We start from the raw sequence: 19,320 nt of genomic DNA on the forward strand, positions 1-19,320 counted from the left end.
TGGATTATCCGGGTTGTTGAATAACTGTGCCTGTAAAAAAAAACATTAAATGTCAAACGTCACATTCATTGCGCTCTGCCACCGTAGTGGTGTAAATGATCAGCACGCCAGACTTGGCAGTACAGAGGTCACCGATTTTCTATTCGCTATCCTGGCGCGGAGGTGAGTAGGTGTAGACTGGTGTGTGCACAAAGCCCAGCTGTAGCACAGCAATCGAGGGATGGCGACCAATGTAGGGGGAAGCGTTCATCCATCAGTGGACAAAACATGGCTGATAAGTCAACCTTATCTTTACAACGAAATAACTCTCAAACGGTGTTCAGGACATTTATTGGATATCGGGTATGCACCACCACGCCTGACCACAAAGGTCAGAATTGATTCGGATATCACTCCTCCACCTGATGTCAGTCGACGCTGGGAGTCGTCGAACTCGGGCCTCCCAGGTTTTGTAGCACAGTGTGCTAAACCAATGCCCCTGCCAAACCATCACAACGAGATAGTATACAATAGGATTACAAATATTTCGGTAAATAAAAAATGTTTTTGGTCGGAATGTTTACAGAATTGTTTTTATTTCCTCATTTATTCATGGTGTTTACTTTTTCACAGTAACAAATGGAGGTATTTGCAAGTGCTGTTCATGGACAGAATAACATTTGAAAATGATTTGCATCGATCATGATGGTAAATCCGGTATTGAAAATGAGTTATCGATTTCTGGTGAGGATTTTGGAGAGGAAAAAATCCTGACATGCAATACATTCTCTCCAAAAATAAATTATAAAATCATTGAACACTATTAAATCTACATCAGCGCCCATTCAACATCGCAGGGCCTTAATTCAGGAGTCAGTGGGTACCGTTCCTTGCCAGTTTTCAATGTAGAGTTGTCTAAATCGGCAAAACAAAAAAATTGGCGGTTTTATTCCGCAAAGACGAGCATGATGTCCACCGTCTCCAACTGTACACTAGCCGGCTAATTTGCCCTTCGATTCAATAATAGATGTATTTTTTTGTTTTTAAATAATATTATTTTTGTAACTACTGCTGTTGCTGCTTCCTGGCATTTTCGCTCGCATGGCGGCTGCTTCGCCGGTTCTCTACCACCGTCCATTGCTGTCCTCATAGCTATACCACCTCGATTTATCAGTTGTGTAATATTCATTTAGGCTCCTGCTGTACTCGTTGGCTGCAATGTCGATGTTTTTTGTTTGTTGCTGGGCTTGTGCAGCACCACGGACCTCCCTTGTCATGCAGCCTTTGTAATATAATATGGCGCTAAACGGGACCATCATCCGCGTAACAACAAATAAAATAATTTTTTACGTAATAAATAATAAAACATAGCTTTATAGCTCGTCAGATTCCTCCAGTATGAGTAGATTTTCCGATTCCGAGGTAGGAACATTCATATAAGTTCAGCCGCTAGGCCTGTTCCTCCTCTCGCTCCAAAGACAAAGATCTCCCCCCCCCCCCTCAAGGCCACCAGCATGGTACGCAAGGGGTGGGTGGCCAACACTGCCCGGCCGCCTTTGTCTCCCTAGTGGCGATGTTGGCACTGTGTACCGGGTACTAATTTGAGGCCGAGTTGACCTAGGGGAGGCCCAGTACAAGTTTAGATAAATGCAGTGAGTGGGAATCGAACTCTGGTCTCCAGTCGTAGCGCGGCACGCTAACCACTCCGCTCTTCTCCTCCCCCCCACATTAGGTACTTCTACTCGATAGCGTTTGGCCGCAGGCACGACACGCTGATGGGGCACGATGACGCCGTGTCGCGCGTCTGCTGGCGCGCCGACGTCCTCTACACTGCCTCCTGGGACTCCACGGTCAAGGTAAGGAGGAGCGCCACTCGCTACCACGAACCCTGGCCAACAACGACTCCCATGGCACGCTCGCTCGCCCACCCACTCCACCACTTTTTTTAGTTTGGTTTGTTGTCCTTCCCCCGCACCTCCAGTTAGCTACGTGCAGTGCGAAAAATTCTACACGGTTCTAGATTTGAAGCTTTCGGTAAAGGTGCGTAGGTAAAAATTTTATAAAAGTAATAATAGATTTACTGTATCAAGTGAAGCCTCACTTGATACAGTAAATCTAGCTGTGACGGTCCCACCTGATGACGGAGACTTGTGTTGCCTTCTAAAAGTCGTGATTTATTATTTTATTTTATCCCTATTATTACTTTCATTAATTTTTTACCTACGTGACTTTACCGAAAAAACATAAGAGTATTCTACACCGTTGCATACAACCACATTTCTAACTCTGGTAAAAGTTTTTTTTCCACTCAGAGTTATTTACTTTTGTTTATTTAACGAACACGAGGAAGAACACTTGTGCGTATGCATGGTTGTGACATGTGGCAAATCAGTTTTATACAACTGTAAGTCACCGAAAAACGTTATTAAATTCTAATAGGGTAAATCTTGACTAGCAGGATGAGACGAATGCAATTTTGTTAATATTCAATCATCTTAACGAGATCGACAGACGGACATGGCTATTGCATTAACGCTTTCAACCTTGGTTGGAAAGCATTAATAAAAAATGTACAACCCATTTTCAATCCACTGATGGATGAGGGCCTCCCCATGCTGCGCTGACCATGCGGGTTGATTGATTATACTTCACGATGGTGGTCAGTGCGGTTTGAAGGGGGGTGGGGGGTTATCTCCTGCCAGCTCCTATGCCACTCGCCACTTGTGTCAACTGTGGAATCGACTCTGCCCGCTGGGTTCAAAACGCGATGCGCTAACTGCTGCGCCACCACTCGATCCCTTAATTTAATTATTTAAAGAGGAGGAAATGGTTTAATAAAAAAAACGATTTGGCTGTTGCTTCGTTAAATATTCAAGATCTGTTCCCATTCTCTCCTGAGTTTAAATCTGGCAATGGAGAAAAAAAAACACGTTTTTATTGATGTCCGGCCCTTCTACAAGGTCCGTGAAGTGTGACCGGCTTGCTTGGGTGCCTCCATCCAGCAGTGGAGTGATCATGACTGATGTCGATAGTGTACAGCCAATCTCCTGCAATATAACTACCATGCGCTGATTGAGTGGTGCTCTTATTCCCAGCAGCACGTAGTTTTGGGTTTCATGCATGGCTCGGTGTGTTTCATGAACTACACATTATTGCTGCCAAAACTTTTGCGCAGCCTTGTCAGCGCGCAAAGAAAAGCCAAACAACAAATGTGCGGCGTTTGGTTATTTTGTTAAGTAACAAGTTCCAATGCATTATTTCCTAATGGGTGGAATGATGGTGGATTACAAGGAAAATGTCGGCCACTACATCAGGTGGGCACCACAGCAGAGAGAGCAATTACAGGTAATGGTATTTATGTTTTAAATACGTGATGTGAATGGGTTTAAGTTTTCACCGTCAAGTCAGGAACTGTTTGCCCCCGAAACATAACGATCTCATTGCTTTCTTGCCTCTGCCAATTGGATATTCTGTCGTAAAATCATTCCTTTGGCACCTGAACGCATTATTTGGTGCTGCTGCTGCTGCTGCGTTGGCATTGGTTGATGATTATCTGTACCGGTTTTGGGCCTCTCCTAGATCTGCTCGGCCTCAAATGAGTAGCGAGTGCAGTGTGTAAACTTTCCCATGAGGGAGACAACGTTTGCCGGGTGTGGTGCTGGATACCTACCCCCTTCGTGTGCCGTGCCAGTCTTTCTAGATGCTCGCTAACTGCAATTGCCCCCACAGTCTGTTAAGGCAAAACGGGGGATCTTCCTCTTTGTTTTGCGGTGGTGTACAAGCAGAATTTAACAAAAACAACGCTCCACATGCATCAATAACAACACTGTGTGTGGCCTTTGTGGGGAAAATTATATAACGGGCAACGATTTGGGCAGTGTGCCTGAAACGTCAGCTATTATATATTATTTTTATTTTAAGACCAGACGGTATTGTTGACATGTGGTGAGTTTTTATTTTCCCTTACCAAATTGTGTTTGTTTTTAAATTAATTGCAGCTGTGAACGAAATTGATGACCTAATATGCACTGAAATGTAGCAGACATTTTTTTTATATCTGTTTGTACCAGGTATGTATTAGGACCCTGGTTGAATTTTACAAAGTGACATTTTCCAAAAGTTTTTTTTGTTTGTAAATATTCAAAACAAGATGCATTGCAGTTGGAAAAACTCCCGTTTATAAATTTTAGGCACATCACGGCAAAAAATGCCACCGTTCTCCCTCTGCTTTGTGACAAATCTCGTTAGCCAAGCAGGACCCTTTGCTTGGATAGCGTTCGGCTTGGGGCGACTACCACCATCGGGTTATTTTAGAGAATTATTTTATTCGTTTATTTTTATTATTTTATTACTTCCATTCTACGTGACTTTACCGAAAGAACCAAGAAGATGAATCCCTGCAGTCACGAAATCTTTTATTTTATAATATTTTATTTTTATTATTTTATTACTTCCATTCTACGTGACTTTACCGAAAGAACCAAGAAGATGAATCCCTGCAGTCACGAAATCTTTTATTTTATAATATTTTATTTTTATTATTTTATTACTTCCATTCTACGTGACTTTACCGAAAGAACCAAGAAGATGAATCCCTGCAGTCACGAAAGCTTTTATTTTATTATATTTTATTTTTATTATTTTATTACTTCCATTCTACGTGACTTTACCGAAAGAACCAAGAAGATGAATCCCTGCAGTCACGAAAGCTTTACATCGAAATATTTTAGAGGTGTCTGGGTGGGGCCATTCCACGCGTTGGTTAGCAGAGAGGCAGTGCACCGAAGTATGGTCGACTAATCGCCCACTCCCCTACGCGGCATGTGGAAGCTCTCGTCTAGCGGTGGACTGACAAACAGGATCGCTATACGCGTAGGAAAAATGTGGTAACGCTAACCTCCGACATCCTCGAGAGAAAGGGGTACACCGTCCAATTGCCTTCCACCTGCAAGAGCACCTTGATCAATGTGTGCGCAACGCTACATTACCTTGTACCTTGTGAAAGTGAGATGAATGCGAGCTCCGTACAGACGCGCGTGTATTTACTCACCCGTGGAGGAGTCGCGGACGTGTGTATGAATGGACGTTTCTCATGCCGTAGCTTACCATGTGCTCGCGTGTCTTCGGTTGATTTGTGGTCACGCGCGTACTCGCTCGCCTGTCCCGTGTACGTCGCTGTGTAATTGCGCGTGTGCCTGGGGAGCGGTGGTGCTAGCGGTTAGCACGCTATGCCATGGACGCACAAAACACAAGTTCGATTCCCGGCCACGGCTAACATCAGGCATTTGTCCTAATGCAGTTGAGTCGCCAATTCGGTAAGATGGTTAACTACCTAGCCTGGTAATACAACAGGTCGTGGATTCAATCCCAACCATGACGCCTGTATCTTTACTGTTTGCACGTCTCTCTCTCTCTCTCGGGGTCGTCCGGTTTTTCCCTCCGACATTTTAGAATCAACATCACACGTTTTAGAGTATATTTAGCTGCTATAAATGTCCACGTAATAAGGCCACTTCCATTGTGCTATCATTTGTGGCCAGGTCGCTTGTGAAAAAGAGCTTGTACAGCTTCGGTGGGCCTTAGCGGGCAAAATAAAAAAATGCTCACTAGTTTTAAACAAGCACCTGGGTGCGTTGTGTAAACATGAGCACATGGGAGCCAGGCGGTCAACAATGGTGCTGGCTTCACGATCTCCTAGTAAGTCGTGCTATCCCTCCTAAAGGTCCCTGCTAACAGCACTTGCTCCAAACAGCCTCTGTAGGTTCATACGGGGAGGTGGGGTGGCACACGGTTGACTTTGTCGTCGTGACTGTACTTGTCTTTTCATTTTTTGTCCCCAAGATGTGGTCATGCCGGGCTGAAGACTTGATGAGTCAACGGCGGAACAACTGTGAGCTCCTTGTAGAGCTGGAACATGATGCTGGGGTAAGACTCCATTAGTTTGCAACAATTTAATTAATAAATAATTAATACCCCCCCCCCCCCCCGAAGGTCAATGAATAAATGCTTCTCGTAATGATCGCACCGATTGCCTGCATCTTGTCATCTGATCGATATTGTGCATCGCATTAGAATTAGCAAATGTCAACAGTTAATAACCAATTTGTTAAAGTGTTGTTCAGTTGCTTATCCTCCATTTAACCAGGCTGGTGACATTATTATTATTATTTTAACTGGGGTGGAAAAGAGAGATGGAGGTGGGGTGTTAAACGAACTATCCATTGATATCTCGTTCCGTTTGGCAGGCAATCGTAAATAATGTATTAACTGCGATATTGTCCTGGGAGTAATGGGGTGTTGAGCAGGTCATTAAAAAGTCCTAACTTTGATTTGAAATCCACAGTAAAGGATTTCTTGGAAACTATCGTGTGGCTGACTTTCTTCCAGCAGCTTTGGTTTCCTTCCACGCATGAAATTCACAGCCTCTTTGTTCATCCACTGCTAGATGAAGGGCCCCCCCCCCCCCCCCCCTTCATCCGGCAGTTATTTACCATACTTCATTATGCTGGTCAGCACAATTCGGACTGATTTTTTTAGACATCGCCTACTACTGGCGCAAGCCATCCTATTGTTACAAACAGACCACCTGGTTTTATTTGATCACTCGTGCAATGGCCGCCACAGAGACTTGGATACGTGCAGCCTAAGTGGGGGGCGAGTGTCGAGCCAGACTCGAGTGAGGGCACGCGACGCACGGCGGCACGCAGTCACGCACCGAGTCCTAACGCGGCCGAAAACCCGCCGGCACGCACGTCGTACCCGTCGACCGCAGGTGTGCTGCATGCACGTGAACGAGGCCAACACGATGCTCGCTTCCGGAGCCAAAGACGGCCTCGTCACCATATGGGATCTGGAGGCCTACGTGGTGCTGAGGCAGCTCCACGCGCACGTGGGCACCGTCAACGACATCGCCTTCAGTCCCGGTGAGAGTCGGAGGGCCTTTTTAGCTTGGGTTCAAGTCTGGATCGGAGGGTGGCTGTTGGCTAGGCAGTTCGGATTGGGAGCAAGGGTTATAATTGGTGAGAGCGAATATTTGAATGGTTGGGTGAATGTTAGGGTTTGGTGCTTGGGTTACAGTTCGCGCTAGGGTTAGGAGCTTGAGCCCTAGTTAGGACCTGGGGTGAGAGCTAGGGTTAAGGCGAGCTTTTACGGTGGGTGTTTGCATTGGCTCTATGTTCGGGCTGAAGGCTAAGTTCAGCACCTAGGGTTAATGCTAAAGGTATGGTGAGGGTTATCGTCCGTGTTTAGTGTTAGGGTGATGGTTATAGCTTGAAGCACAAGAACTAAGATTAAGATTAAGGGTTGGGTTTAGTGTTTGGACAAGGATTAGGAATAGGGTGATGATAAAGACTTGACTTGTGGCGAGGCTTACAGTTATAGCTCTTGATATTGTACGTGTTATTCGGCATCTCTCCATTCTTTTATCTTCCTGCTCTATCCACTGCTGCATGAAGATTAAAATCACCCATCTAACCTGCGCGTACGTTCTCTCTTATATTTCGGTGTAACATTTTTAGTAAGGACCGTTTCTCGGACTAGATGTGAGAGCTCGGGCGTTGGGGGTTAAGTTCCGGCTGCCCTAGGGAGTAACGAGGGTGAGGAGTGATTTGGCTCTGCGGTGCCTGCTGCCCAAGCGCTAACGAGTGCTCCGTACAGGTTGTGCATCGTTACACTCTGCACTGGCACTGTGATAGCGTGAGGGTGGGGGGGGCAACTGGGCACGTCTGCCCTAGAGCAGCCCACTTGGCAAACCACATTGTGTTTTGATAATAATTTTCATGATCATTTATACAGCTATTTTTGTCATCTGGTAAATTATCACTTCTTCGGGATGAAGTCCTCCCCAACGCCATGTCAGTCATCGAGGTTGTTTGACCATACTTCACCAGGCTGGTCAGTGCGTGTTGGAGAAGAGGGAGGGGGGGGGATTCCCAGGATCAAATTTGGATATCGTTCGCCACTGATGATGATGAGGATGATAATTTACAATTCTCTAGCGCCTTTTACCCGTAGATCCCTATGTTTGTATGTTGAACTTCTTTCGCACCGCACGGAGCCAACCGTGCTAATCGGAGGTGCGGACAGGCACCGTTCAAAACACACAAACGTACGGCGAGACTATCGCCAATAAACGCAACCCAAAACGAAAGATTCAAGAAATATAAATAGAAAAATCCCTTTCAGAATAAGTTCGTCCTTAAGTTGTGATTAAATTTTTTTTTATATAAGCCCGGGAGTTGAGAATCAAACTCCGAAGCCTGGTGTATTTGTAGTGCGATGCACTAAGCGCTGAGCGACCAGTCTCTCTCGTGTTCAGCGAGCCGACTGCTTGTGACGAGCGAGGGTGTCCGGGCACGCTGCGCGACAATCTGTGGGCCCCCCATTTTCGATACCTGGCCGCACGCAGATGCTGAAATTGGTGTCTGAACCTGGCCCCCCCCTGGGGTTCCGCTAAGTCCACCTCCGGCGTGAACCGAGAACCGGCTAGCACGGTGTGCCGAACATCGACATCAAGTGTGCGTGTGGTGCTGGCTGTGTGTGCCACGCTCATCTTAATTGACGCTCGCTGACGGTGCTTGCTTGAGACGACCTATATATATAAATGAAGAATACTTCTTCTTATCTTGTGCCCTGATAGCTTGCGTGTGTGTGGGGAGCGGTAGCGCAGTGGTTAGTGTGGTGTTCTACGAACTCGGCGACCCCGGGTTGGATTCCCGCTCACGGTCCATGTCGGTCCTTATTTATCTGAACTGCTCTTGGAGCTCCCCTGAGTCGACTCTGTCTCAAATGAGTGCCTGATGCGGTGTGTAAACATCGTCACTGGGGAGACGAGGCGTGCCGGCCTTCATAGGCGCTCGCTTAACAGCATTTGCTCCTGCAGCCTATTAAGCCAATACGGGGGATCTTTGTGTATGCATGCCTTTGGCCAAATCACCGGCGGTACGTTCGATGTAGTCATTCTTTCAAGCTAAGCAGGTTTGTCCCTGGTTAGTGCTTGTGAAGGGGGGGGGGAGGGGACCACAATGCACTGTTAGGTTGCTACAGGCTTCGTGGGGTTAGTGGTGGGCAGTTGTAGGCAGTGCAACAAAAGATCGGTTGTACTATTCTATGCTACGCACTCCTTTTTTCTGCCGACCCACACTGGTCAGCGTGGTGAATCCTGGTCAAATAACCCCTGGTAACCCACACAGCGGGCAGGGTGGGACCTCATCCAACAGTTAATCTATAGAAGGCCTGCTGTACTTGCACACACGTGCACGTCGCTGGCCACAGCATGACCTGCTGTGCCTAGATGGCCCTAAATAAGCGTGCACCAACACTGCTTGCCCTTGGCAGTCTTATGGAGATAATCTTTTTCTCTCTCTTTTTTCTCTTTTGCACTTATGATGGATTACGTGTGTGTGTGTCTCGACAGATGGGCGGCACTTGCTAAGCTGCGGGGATGATGGATACCTGAAGGTTGTGGACGTACAAACCGGCACTGTCACCGCTTCGTGTTTGGCGAACACCCCTCAAAGGTGAGGATGCGCTTCACTGCTGTGTGTTTTTTGCGAGCGCACACGTGTGCACGCGCGTGCTGCTGCTTGGCCCTCCGATGTGCTTTCGGGGTCGCGCTGCACGATGTCCGACGTTTCGCTCCACGTGCCGGGGAGCTTCTTCAGGAACTGAAGTGAAGCGAGCTGCCCAGGTCTGTTCCAGACATCGTGCGGAACGGCACTCTCACTTTAATCTGAAAACATTCCGGCGAGTGTGAGCTTTGCTCTTTTTGCATTTGTGGTTATTTGTGCTGTCGATTGTCCATGAAGACGTTTCAATTTGGAAATCTCACAGCCAGCAGAGATTGGCCCACAAAAGAGGACGTTGTAGAACTACTTTGACGTCGCGTCAGTTGGACTTTTTGTCCAAGATGTGCAGGGTTGACATGTAACCAGCATGGTGAGGCATGGTCAAACAACGCACACAACTGACACGGTGTGAGCCTTCATCCAGCAGTGGATTAACAAAGGGCTGTACATTATCATAACTTCGGCGGCTTGTGTAATTCTTCTTCTCAAGCAAACATAAATTAATCCTCTCCATTGAATTATGTCATTTGAACAATGGCGCATTATTCAATTTAACTATCTTGCTGAGCATATGGTTGTGGGTTTTTGTGCCCGCTACATTAGAGTAATTCTGCAATGAATAAGCGGTGCCAAACATCTCGGTACAAATACTAAAATAACCGAACGAATACGCGCCTGAAATAATTGGAAGATTATTTTTTTTTTAATATGTAAACTCCCCACGGTAAACGAAATGTGCGACCCATATTTTTTTTGGAACGCGTCGTGAAAAACACACTGGCTGCCATCATCGGCGCCTCACGGAGGCCACCCTTGCCCTCCCGTCCGCAACCGCGGCGCTAAAATATTCGGCGGCACGGCCGTGGGCAGCAATCCCAGCCCAACGTTCACCCGCCGTTTGTGCCTGCACCACGGTGGGGGGGGGGGTGGGCGGTGACGATTCGCCCAAGCCCCCAGTGCTCCTGCTGGGACACCACGGCCGGTCCTTACTGGGCATCTGTGGAAAGGAGATTCATAGTTGATAGGATTCCTCCTCCAGTCAAAATAAAGCTTTAGATTCTATGCCAAAGTAAATCCCGCTGCCCTCATTAGCCTGGTTGTGACCTCGCTTGGCTGGCATCGCACCCACGAGCGTGTGGACTACAAAGATCTGCGTCCTCGCGCTCAAATCCAACTACGGCCCTCTCCTGCCTCTCGCCTCCTGCCTCCCGGCCTCCCTCTGCTCCCGAGATCTGCTGCTGCTTTGGTGGTGGCCGCTCGTTTAGCTTTCTCTGTTAGTCTATGGGTCTCTGTGGGTTGGTTCAAGTTCATGTATTAGGTATAGCCCTGTGAGCCATTCGGCTCTTGAATCGGGTGCAACCGCAACAAACAAAAAACGTGAACAAAAAAACATCTTAAAGTGAATATGTGACTGAGTGCAAACGGAAAATCCAAGAAAAGACAGCAAAATATTGCAGACAAAAACACCGTACACCAACGCTGTGTGCAAAAATCCCAGTGGGATGCAAGTCAAACAACCAACAACAACCACAAGACAACTTAGATTAAAGCCATCGGTTGGTGGCCGCTCTACGCCACTACGCCCCCCACCCTCTCTAACTCCCTCCCCAGGCAACGCCACCTGGTCCCCCCCCCCCCCCCTCTCTTGGCTTTTCTAATTTCCTCTCAAATCCTTCCTCTTCAATCCCGTGCTGTTGGGGACTCCCTTAATTGCTTCCTTTCTCTCCCTTCCCCCTGCTCCGTCGCTCCCGTTCCCTCCCGCTCTGCATGTGTATGTACCTATGTTGAACTTGTGTCTCGCCGTATTTCTGAGATGTTTGTTTCTTTTTGGACGCAGGCCAAATGTAAGATTGCACTTGGTGGATGAAAGCAAATGTGCACCAAAATCTGTTTTGTGTTTACGCACACGCGTACAATAAAATATCGCACACCCATATTATATTCCGCGGTATGTCTTTAAGTAAAAAAAACTCTGGACAAGTTTCAACTATCTGAGTCTCGTCAGCAAAGTCAGGCTTGTTGAACGGATGCTGCTGGGGTTTACCAGATGTTATTGGCAAGAACACTTCATGTAAACTATGGGGGGGGGGACCCCGTTGAGTGAGTAGGGAGACAAAGGCGGTCGGGCGTGGTGCTGGCCACCCCACCCCCTTGTGTATCATGCTGGCCTTAATAGGTGCTCGCCCTTAAAGTCTATTTAGGCTATACAGGGGAGTCTTTGTTTTTGTGTGTATCTGGATTTTGTAATGTGATTCATGGCCCGGTCTCATCTCCTGCGATTCCGATGATTTGAATATTTGCGTGTTTTTTTGGAGCCGTGATTTAAGTTCAAGAATTTATTTTTTCTGGAAGTTTTTTTTTCCGTTAGTTTGTAGGGTTTCTGATTTTTTTTTTTTCGCTGTGCTGTTTTGCACCGTTTAATTTGCACCCATTTAACATTTAATGCAAACTCTTTGTTTTTTTTCGGTAAAGTCGCGTAGGTATAAAATAAATGAAAACGACTAAATAAAATCACGACGTTTCAGGCGCAACACAAGCGTCCTTCTTCAGGTGGGGACAACGTAGCGAAAGCACAACCGCTTAAGTGTGTCTCAGAGATGGCTGTGACGGAAATTCATAGCAGCCAAGTATTTTAAACGCATGTTGATTCTACGCGTGGAGAGAAAAACAAGAGGACCTGGAGAAAAATCCATGTGACTACAGGGAGACCATGCAAACTCCAAATATACAGCAGGCAATCGGGGTCGGGATCGAACCCAGGACTTCCTGTATACCAGGCGATGTAGTTAAGATTGCACCACTGTGGTGCCCTTGATGAAACACTGAGTTGGTACGTAGGAGGCGTGTAATGATTCACCACCCAGGCAATTTTGTCACCACGCTTATTTCGAAGACTGATCTCGCGTTTCGTATCTTTTTAATATCTTAACGATGCCACCCGTGGTATAACGGTTGGGCACACCGGACTGGCGCCATCCAGACGTTGCCGCGTTGTTCTCGCAGCACGGCAGTTGAAGCAATGGGCCAAGTCTCTTAACCCCCACCCGCCGTCTCTGTCCATCACATCAACATAATTAGTCGATCGGCAAAGCCACCTATATCCTTGGGTGCGCTCTCACCTCTTTTAGGATGCAAGAAATTGCAGGGCTGCACCTCTGCCTTTTGATTTCATTAGCATTTGGCCTGGGTGTGATTTGGTTATACGGTACATTAATGGTTCTATTGCAAGGGAATGAAGGTTGCGTTTATGACTGCCAAAGGGACCAATTTGACTCTGGGGGAATAGTGTTTGACGAGTGTAGGCGAGGTGATGGTTGAGTAATAATGGGATGGTCGTTTGTGTGTGTGTGTGGGAAGCGGGAAGGGTAGTGGTTAGCATGCTACGCTACGAACCCAGCGATCAGAGTTCGATTCCGCTCGTGGGTAACACCAGTGACGACTATCTCAACCGGTCCTGGGCCTCCCCTAGGTTGACTGCCTCAACGGAGTACCTGGTGCGGTGTCTAAACATCGCCACTCATGAGAGAGGCACAGGACGTTGTGCTGACCAACTTACCCCCTCGTGCGCCGTGCCGGCCTTCATAGGTGCTCGCTAACGGCACTGGCTCCAACAGTCTGCTAAAGGCTCTACGGGGGAATCTTTGTCTTTGATTTGCAGGTGTGTGCGCTGGGATGGGCACACCGCGTTGACGGGCAGTCAGGATGGAGAGCTCCGCGTGTGGAATGGAACCACCCTGGAGCTAACCAGCAGAATCCCCGGACACAACGGTGAGTCTGAGCCGTTCCAAAGCCAACAAAAATCGCAACGCACACCACCCAGGGTGATGATTTTTTTGATATGTGATTTGCCCAAAACGGTAGGGGCCTCGTTTTTTGTGAAAACATTTTTGGGAATTTCCTCCCAAATTTCATGCCAGGTTGTGCTATATCGGTATCGTGCCATGGCATAGTCAATTTGGATCTCTCGCAGAGCATCGCATCCCTTCGCGTTAGGAAATGGGGGCACAGAAGCGGATATCGGAGCCTACATCCATTACTTTCCAGTGACCTCTCCACCCCAGCAGAAGGTGCAACGTTCCCACTCGCGCAACATATGCGAGGTGATCTCTCCTCGCGCGAGAGTCGTATCAATATTTTAACTCTCAGAGCTGGAATATCGCCAAATTATGCACAGAACCACATTTTACGTGGTGGATTTTTTTCTGCACACTCGTAGGGGTGACCCAGCGGAGACCCTTGGCTCCGCAGCACTTGAGAGAGAAACGGGTGTAACCTGGTGTAATCTGGTATAACCTGGTATATAATCGCAGTGAGCGGCTGAAATTAGGATTTTTGCCAGAGATCTTGGCAGCGCTTGGCGTGTGTCCCTGACCTGACCTGCGAGCCACCCGGCCAACCTCCCAGCAAATCCCCAATTCTTATCGCAAACCAAAAAAAATGCGTCTGCTGAAGGACATTCGAGGTGAAAAGGGACTGGGTGGTCCGGTCGAACACGCCGCTTGCTGCGGAGCATTGGATTAATTGAAGTCCACTTGCACTGCACCATTGAACCTGCGCGTGTGTGTGTGGGGGACTTGCGAAGAACCCACGTTCTGGTGAGCTCGGCTAATTGAAATGAAGATAATTGATTGCTGTCCGTCCCCTACCCCCCCCCCCTCCTGCCATTTTCGGTCGATCCGTTTGCTCCTTTGCTCTGGCTTACGCACGCACTTACGAGCGCTTAAGGGAAAACCTGGCGGGCCAAGTTCATTTTGCTAATCAAAGTGGAGTTTGATTCATCCCCTTTTTAAAACAAAGATACATTCACCCGGCAGCGAAATAATGTGTTTTAATCATCGACTGCTGATCGCGTGTTGACCATCCTGGGGTTGTGGTCCGCCTCCACGTTACTCCGTTTCGGTTAAGTGACACTCGGTTTGTTTTTTCCGATAAAGTCGTATAGGTGAAAACAAAATAAAAATAAAACTACTAAATTAAATCACCAATTTTTATTTTGTATTTTATTTATTTTTCACCCACGTGACTTTACCGAAAAAACCAAAGTGTATGGATCCTTGCAGTCACGAAAACTTCAAATTTAGAATTAAGTCCCACTATCTTGATATGGGTGCTCGGGGTCAGGTCCTGACACTGGAGAAATACGTCTCGTGATGGAGTTTTAGTTTTATCTCACTAAAATAAGAAATCCTTTAAATGCAAGAGTTTATCTTAACCCCCCCCCACCCCCGTAGCACATTTTTACATCGCAGTATCGTGAGATGGTGATGTTGGGGAGGCCTTCATCCAGCAGTGGATTGACCATAGCTGCTGATGGAGGGAACTATTCTCATCATGGGCTGGGAAAAATATAAGTTGTATAAAGGACGTAACATTTGTTTGATTATAAAATAATTTGCAGTAAATGTAAAGTAAATTTTAAGTGGGTTGGAAACCACATTTGTAGATACATTTTTCTCCAAATTCGAGAACTGCATAAGGCAACACTGAGCTTGATGACGTGATGCATGATTACAATGCATGACGTGCCAATTTATTGATGCTGATCGTGACACTGATGGATGATTCGCGTATAATAATCACGATGATGATGATTACGACAGCTGATGATGGTTCACGTGACCGATTGCTGGCTGTGATTTAACGACGACGATCGACGGCGATAATTACTATCGTGATTATTTTGCCGCTCACCGCTGCAGGAGCCGTCACGTGTCTGCACTTGGACGAGACGAAGGGCTCGCTGATCAGCGGCGGAGAAGACAAACAAATAATCTTCTGGACTCTGCGCTAAGCGTCGTCCCACGCGTACCTCGCGACTTCCTTCGGGCGGAACCAGCCACCGTCGGGGAAGGAGCACAGAACGCGTGGAACCTCCCTCGGCGATACGACGCCGCTGCGGTGAATCCTGTGCCAACTGCGGTCTCCGTCCGTTCACCGTCTCCGCTCTGTCGAGGGGCCCTTGAGCGCCAGCGCGAGGGAGGCTCCTTGGTTTTCCCTTGGCGACTGAGCGAGTGAGAGCGTGCGCGTGCCGGGCTGTGTTCTCTGCATTGCGACGTTTGCCCACCAACTTGGAACGTGAAAAGCCTTGCCGTTGTTTACACTAAAAGGACCCCCGTGGAACTGCTGGGGGGGGTGAAGTGTTAGGAAGCTATTGCCCGCGTAATGCTGATTTTACAGGAATGGTCTATCCTTCTTAAAATCCGAAGCCAGACGGAGTGCCCTGTTATTATTAATTGTCTGTAAAGTATTTACATTGTGAACGCGATTCCTGTTGAATTCTGTTTTTGTACAATTCGCGTTTTAATCCGTATTGACCCGCTGCATTTGAATTCCCCGAAGGTCCGATATTCAAGCCGAGACTTCACTGCACTGCTTTGTCGGGGGGTGCGATGCGCCCGCCCTTTTCCGCCGTTTGCGCAACTCTCTCTTCCACTCGATCCGAGACATTCTGTACGCACGTGAGATGGTTGTTTAGCAGAAACGAAACCCGCAAATAATGCCTCGCCGTTAAACTTTTTTGTTCCTTCAATCCTACGGCTGCAATTTGCACGGTGTCAGGGTGGGGGGGGGGGGGTGGGTTTAACGTGAGTCGCGCAGCAGCCCGTGGTGTCACGGTTGACGGCAGCGGACTTGCAACCCCGAGGTTTTGCTGGTTCCGTTCAACCTTCCTGTCACGGGTTGACCACAAGTCGAGCGGTGGGGTAAAACCGTGGGCACTCTCGCCCCTCCTCTTCTGAGACGATGTCTTGGCCAGCGTGGAAGAGTAGGCCAAAGACGCCTTCTAATATATCGAGGGACTCTCGAGGTCGGCCCGCTGCCAGTGGCGCGACAAATTTCGGGTCGGCACCCTTATTTACCCAACGGTGAACGGAAGTGGTTCGGCGTGGGCGGGAATTTATTTTTTCTTTTTAATTCGTGGATTTGGTGGCCTCGTACAGTATTTACTGTGTAATTATGAAAACCACTGCACGGTTGAATGATCACATTCGCAATAACTGCCTTCTGATAATGCCCTCTACGTTCGTGTTGGCCAAATTTAGGCGGCTGCAGAAAGCTATTGCATGTACCGCACACATTGATTATTGTTTTTATATACATATAAAACAGGTCGACGAAAATGAATGAATGGCGCAAAATACAATTCCGTCCCTCCCCATTTTGGGAATGACCCCCATCAGCTGGAAAATGACGCCCATTCATTCCTCGGCGCGACTTATGGCTTCGTTTTCATTTAGCTGGCGGGGGTGTTATTGCGTCCAACAAAGACATTAAGCTGTGCCTTTTTTTTTGGTCGTGAGCTCTGCCGGATGAAGATGGGATCGGTGCTCCACAAAACGGCCCTCACGCGCGACGCAGCACAGAGCAGCTGACCCGTGCCCTGCTGCTAAATCTTAGCCGGAGCGAACCCAGTACGACGTTGACAACTGCGTTGGTGCTAAATATTACCAATTTAACCAGGAAAGCCACACCGACACTCTTGCCCAGGATAGGCTTTGATTAGGATGTTCTGGCCAACTCACAAATTAAATTGTTATAGTTTATTTCTCCCCCCCCCCCCCCCCCAGTCTGGAATCGAACCCTGGCTGGACTTGCTGCGAAGCACGAGTTACCACTACGCCACCCTGGCGGCCCAACAAAGCTACGGCTTTCCTCCGCACGTGGCGCTTTGCGCGGCGCTTTGCCCGAGGTGTCGTATTTTAAACTTGGTATTGTGCTCGTGAATTTTTGCGACCTTAATGGTGGTCCTGTTTGTTTTTTTGTTCGTGCACCCTACTTAATAGTTAACGTGCTGGCTTTCTTTTGCGAAATGCACAACAGAGACGACACCCCATGGCTGCTGAGTGCCTTCAAATCATCATCATGCCACTAACCGCGTATGTAGGATTGCACCAAAGGTTTTATACATGCTAGTCGTATTCATTAAAACGGCTTGTGATTTAAAGTATCCTGCCAGGAATGGAAATTGAAGGTTATAAAATTATATAGACGATAATCCCAACCCAAAGAGTGTTGCTACATTGCAGATAAGGCTTTTTCATTAATTGCCTTAATTCTTCGTGTGAGAATCTGCATAAGTTGCGTGGTGCGGTGCACATGTTCGATTCTTACCCAATGCATTATACACCGGTGGCAATTAGAATCTGGGCCCGATCCACCACCTGGGTTTAACTCGGCCCAAAATAACGAGTGGCTGGTGCAGTGGTCCCGATCTAATTGGCGCTGGGGAGGGTGCAGTCTGCGTGGGGGTGCCGCTATTCATCGTTTGCCGTCTTCCGCCAAGACGACCCTCCTCGGGCGGCGGCTGCTCGCTCACGGACGGCAACGGCGCCGTGTGTAGTGGGGGGGAAAATACATCGATGTGCTGCACCCGACGTTCGAGGCTCGACGCGGCAAAGGTTGCACATGCGCACGTTTTAAAATGCCAGCAGGTGACGCGGTCGTCGTCACGTCCGTGCGCGTGTTGCGAACAAAAGTACGACACGGAAAATGAGAAATCGGTACCGACACCATGGTTAAACACGCACGGAGGGGGAGGGGTAGCGTTTAAACCCTTGCACCCCCCCCTCCCACCACGATAAGCTTGAAAGGATAACCATGCACACGCAGTGTATTTGTCATTGTCTTATAACGACATCTGTTAGAATGCATCGCTTAACAGCTCGTCATTCGCATTGGTGTTAGCCAGTGTCGCACAGGCTTTCGCAACCAATATCCGTAATACAGGTTTTTTTAGTTGGATCGCGTAAATATAAATGTCCGTTAAACCTGAGCCAATTGGTAAGGTTTGTCACGTAAACAGAACATGCCAATTCATTACCTATGCAGCACATCGGCTTGTTGGAAAGCAAATCTTCAACATTTACAATCTGAGCGCGACGCTTCGCCAGTAACTACAACCGCCATTACTGGCGTGACGTCAGATCGCAAACGTGGATTTACTAGATTTACTCTCCACACACACACCGATGTGCTGTTCTAGTGACGAATTTACACGTTCTGTTTACGTGACGAACCTTACTATTTGGCTGGTGTCGGGGTGGTGGCGGATTTTAACGACACATTTACGCGATCTACACACCCTAAAAAATAACTTTAATCATGGATTGGTGTTAACGTTCAACGCATTCTTTCCCACCGATGCGGTGATCGTTGCAATTCCACAGCCGTCGCCGGACACCCACCGAGAAACGCTCCTGCGGTGTTGTTTGTCGGTTCGTTTTAATTCTTGCGACCACAGCACCTCCCGATGTTAGTACGGACGGTGCCAAAAGTTCATCGTGCGTACGATGGTAGCAACGCAGGGCGTCATGTGAAAGCACGCCGCCGTTTTCGTCTGCACGCACGCACAGGTGTTTAAATATCGCATTTGTCTGACAGTGGATGTTGTGTACAAACATAATTACGCCAATAAATAACCAGCTTTTTAAATATACAGCGTCATCCACCGATTTTTTTTTTTTGTTGCAAATGGTGACGTACTTGTACCGGAGTGAGTGGTTTCAATCTTTGCACGAGACTCTTGTGATTTTCCGAGAACATGACGGCTGATGTATTCATTATCACACTTTTACTAAAATACGCTTCTCCCAGCAGACCATAGGTGTCGTAATGCTGTCGGCACAGGCGCGTGTTATCGGCTGCTCCATAAGCGATGACTGCCTGCACAGCTGAACACGTCTGCTTTCGTGACCAATATTCAGAATACAGGTTTACATACAAAAAACCTGTTTATGGATGCCTTCACAGCCTTGACACTGTCGAGACCTGGAAACCT

General features: G+C 47.8%; 1 protein-coding gene across 2 annotated transcripts in view; it reads left to right on the forward strand.

Moving 5' to 3' along the window:
- The window catches only part of NSMAF (neutral sphingomyelinase activation associated factor), a 63,268-nt gene extending 44,308 nt beyond the window's left edge, over positions 1-18,960 (forward strand). The window contains exons 26-32 of one of the 2 annotated variants that reach the window (XR_013639929.1): positions 1,712-1,835; positions 5,821-5,904; positions 6,752-6,902; positions 9,395-9,497; positions 13,204-13,313; positions 15,245-15,443; positions 17,111-18,960. Coding sequence is in view for 1 of the 2 variants with exons in the window: in XM_078875754.1 (XP_078731880.1) it covers positions 1,712-1,835; positions 5,821-5,904; positions 6,752-6,902; positions 9,395-9,497; positions 13,204-13,313; positions 15,245-15,336 (664 nt within the window). In the remaining variant the exon portion in view is untranslated. The other variant, XM_078875754.1, reaches the window with a different exon arrangement.
- Positions 18,961-19,320: the final 360 nt, after the last annotated feature.

The sequence above is a fragment of the Lampetra fluviatilis genome, chromosome 42, assembly GCF_964198595.1.
Source record: "Lampetra fluviatilis chromosome 42, kcLamFluv1.1, whole genome shotgun sequence".
NCBI lineage: Eukaryota > Metazoa > Chordata > Hyperoartia > Petromyzontiformes > Petromyzontidae > Lampetra > Lampetra fluviatilis.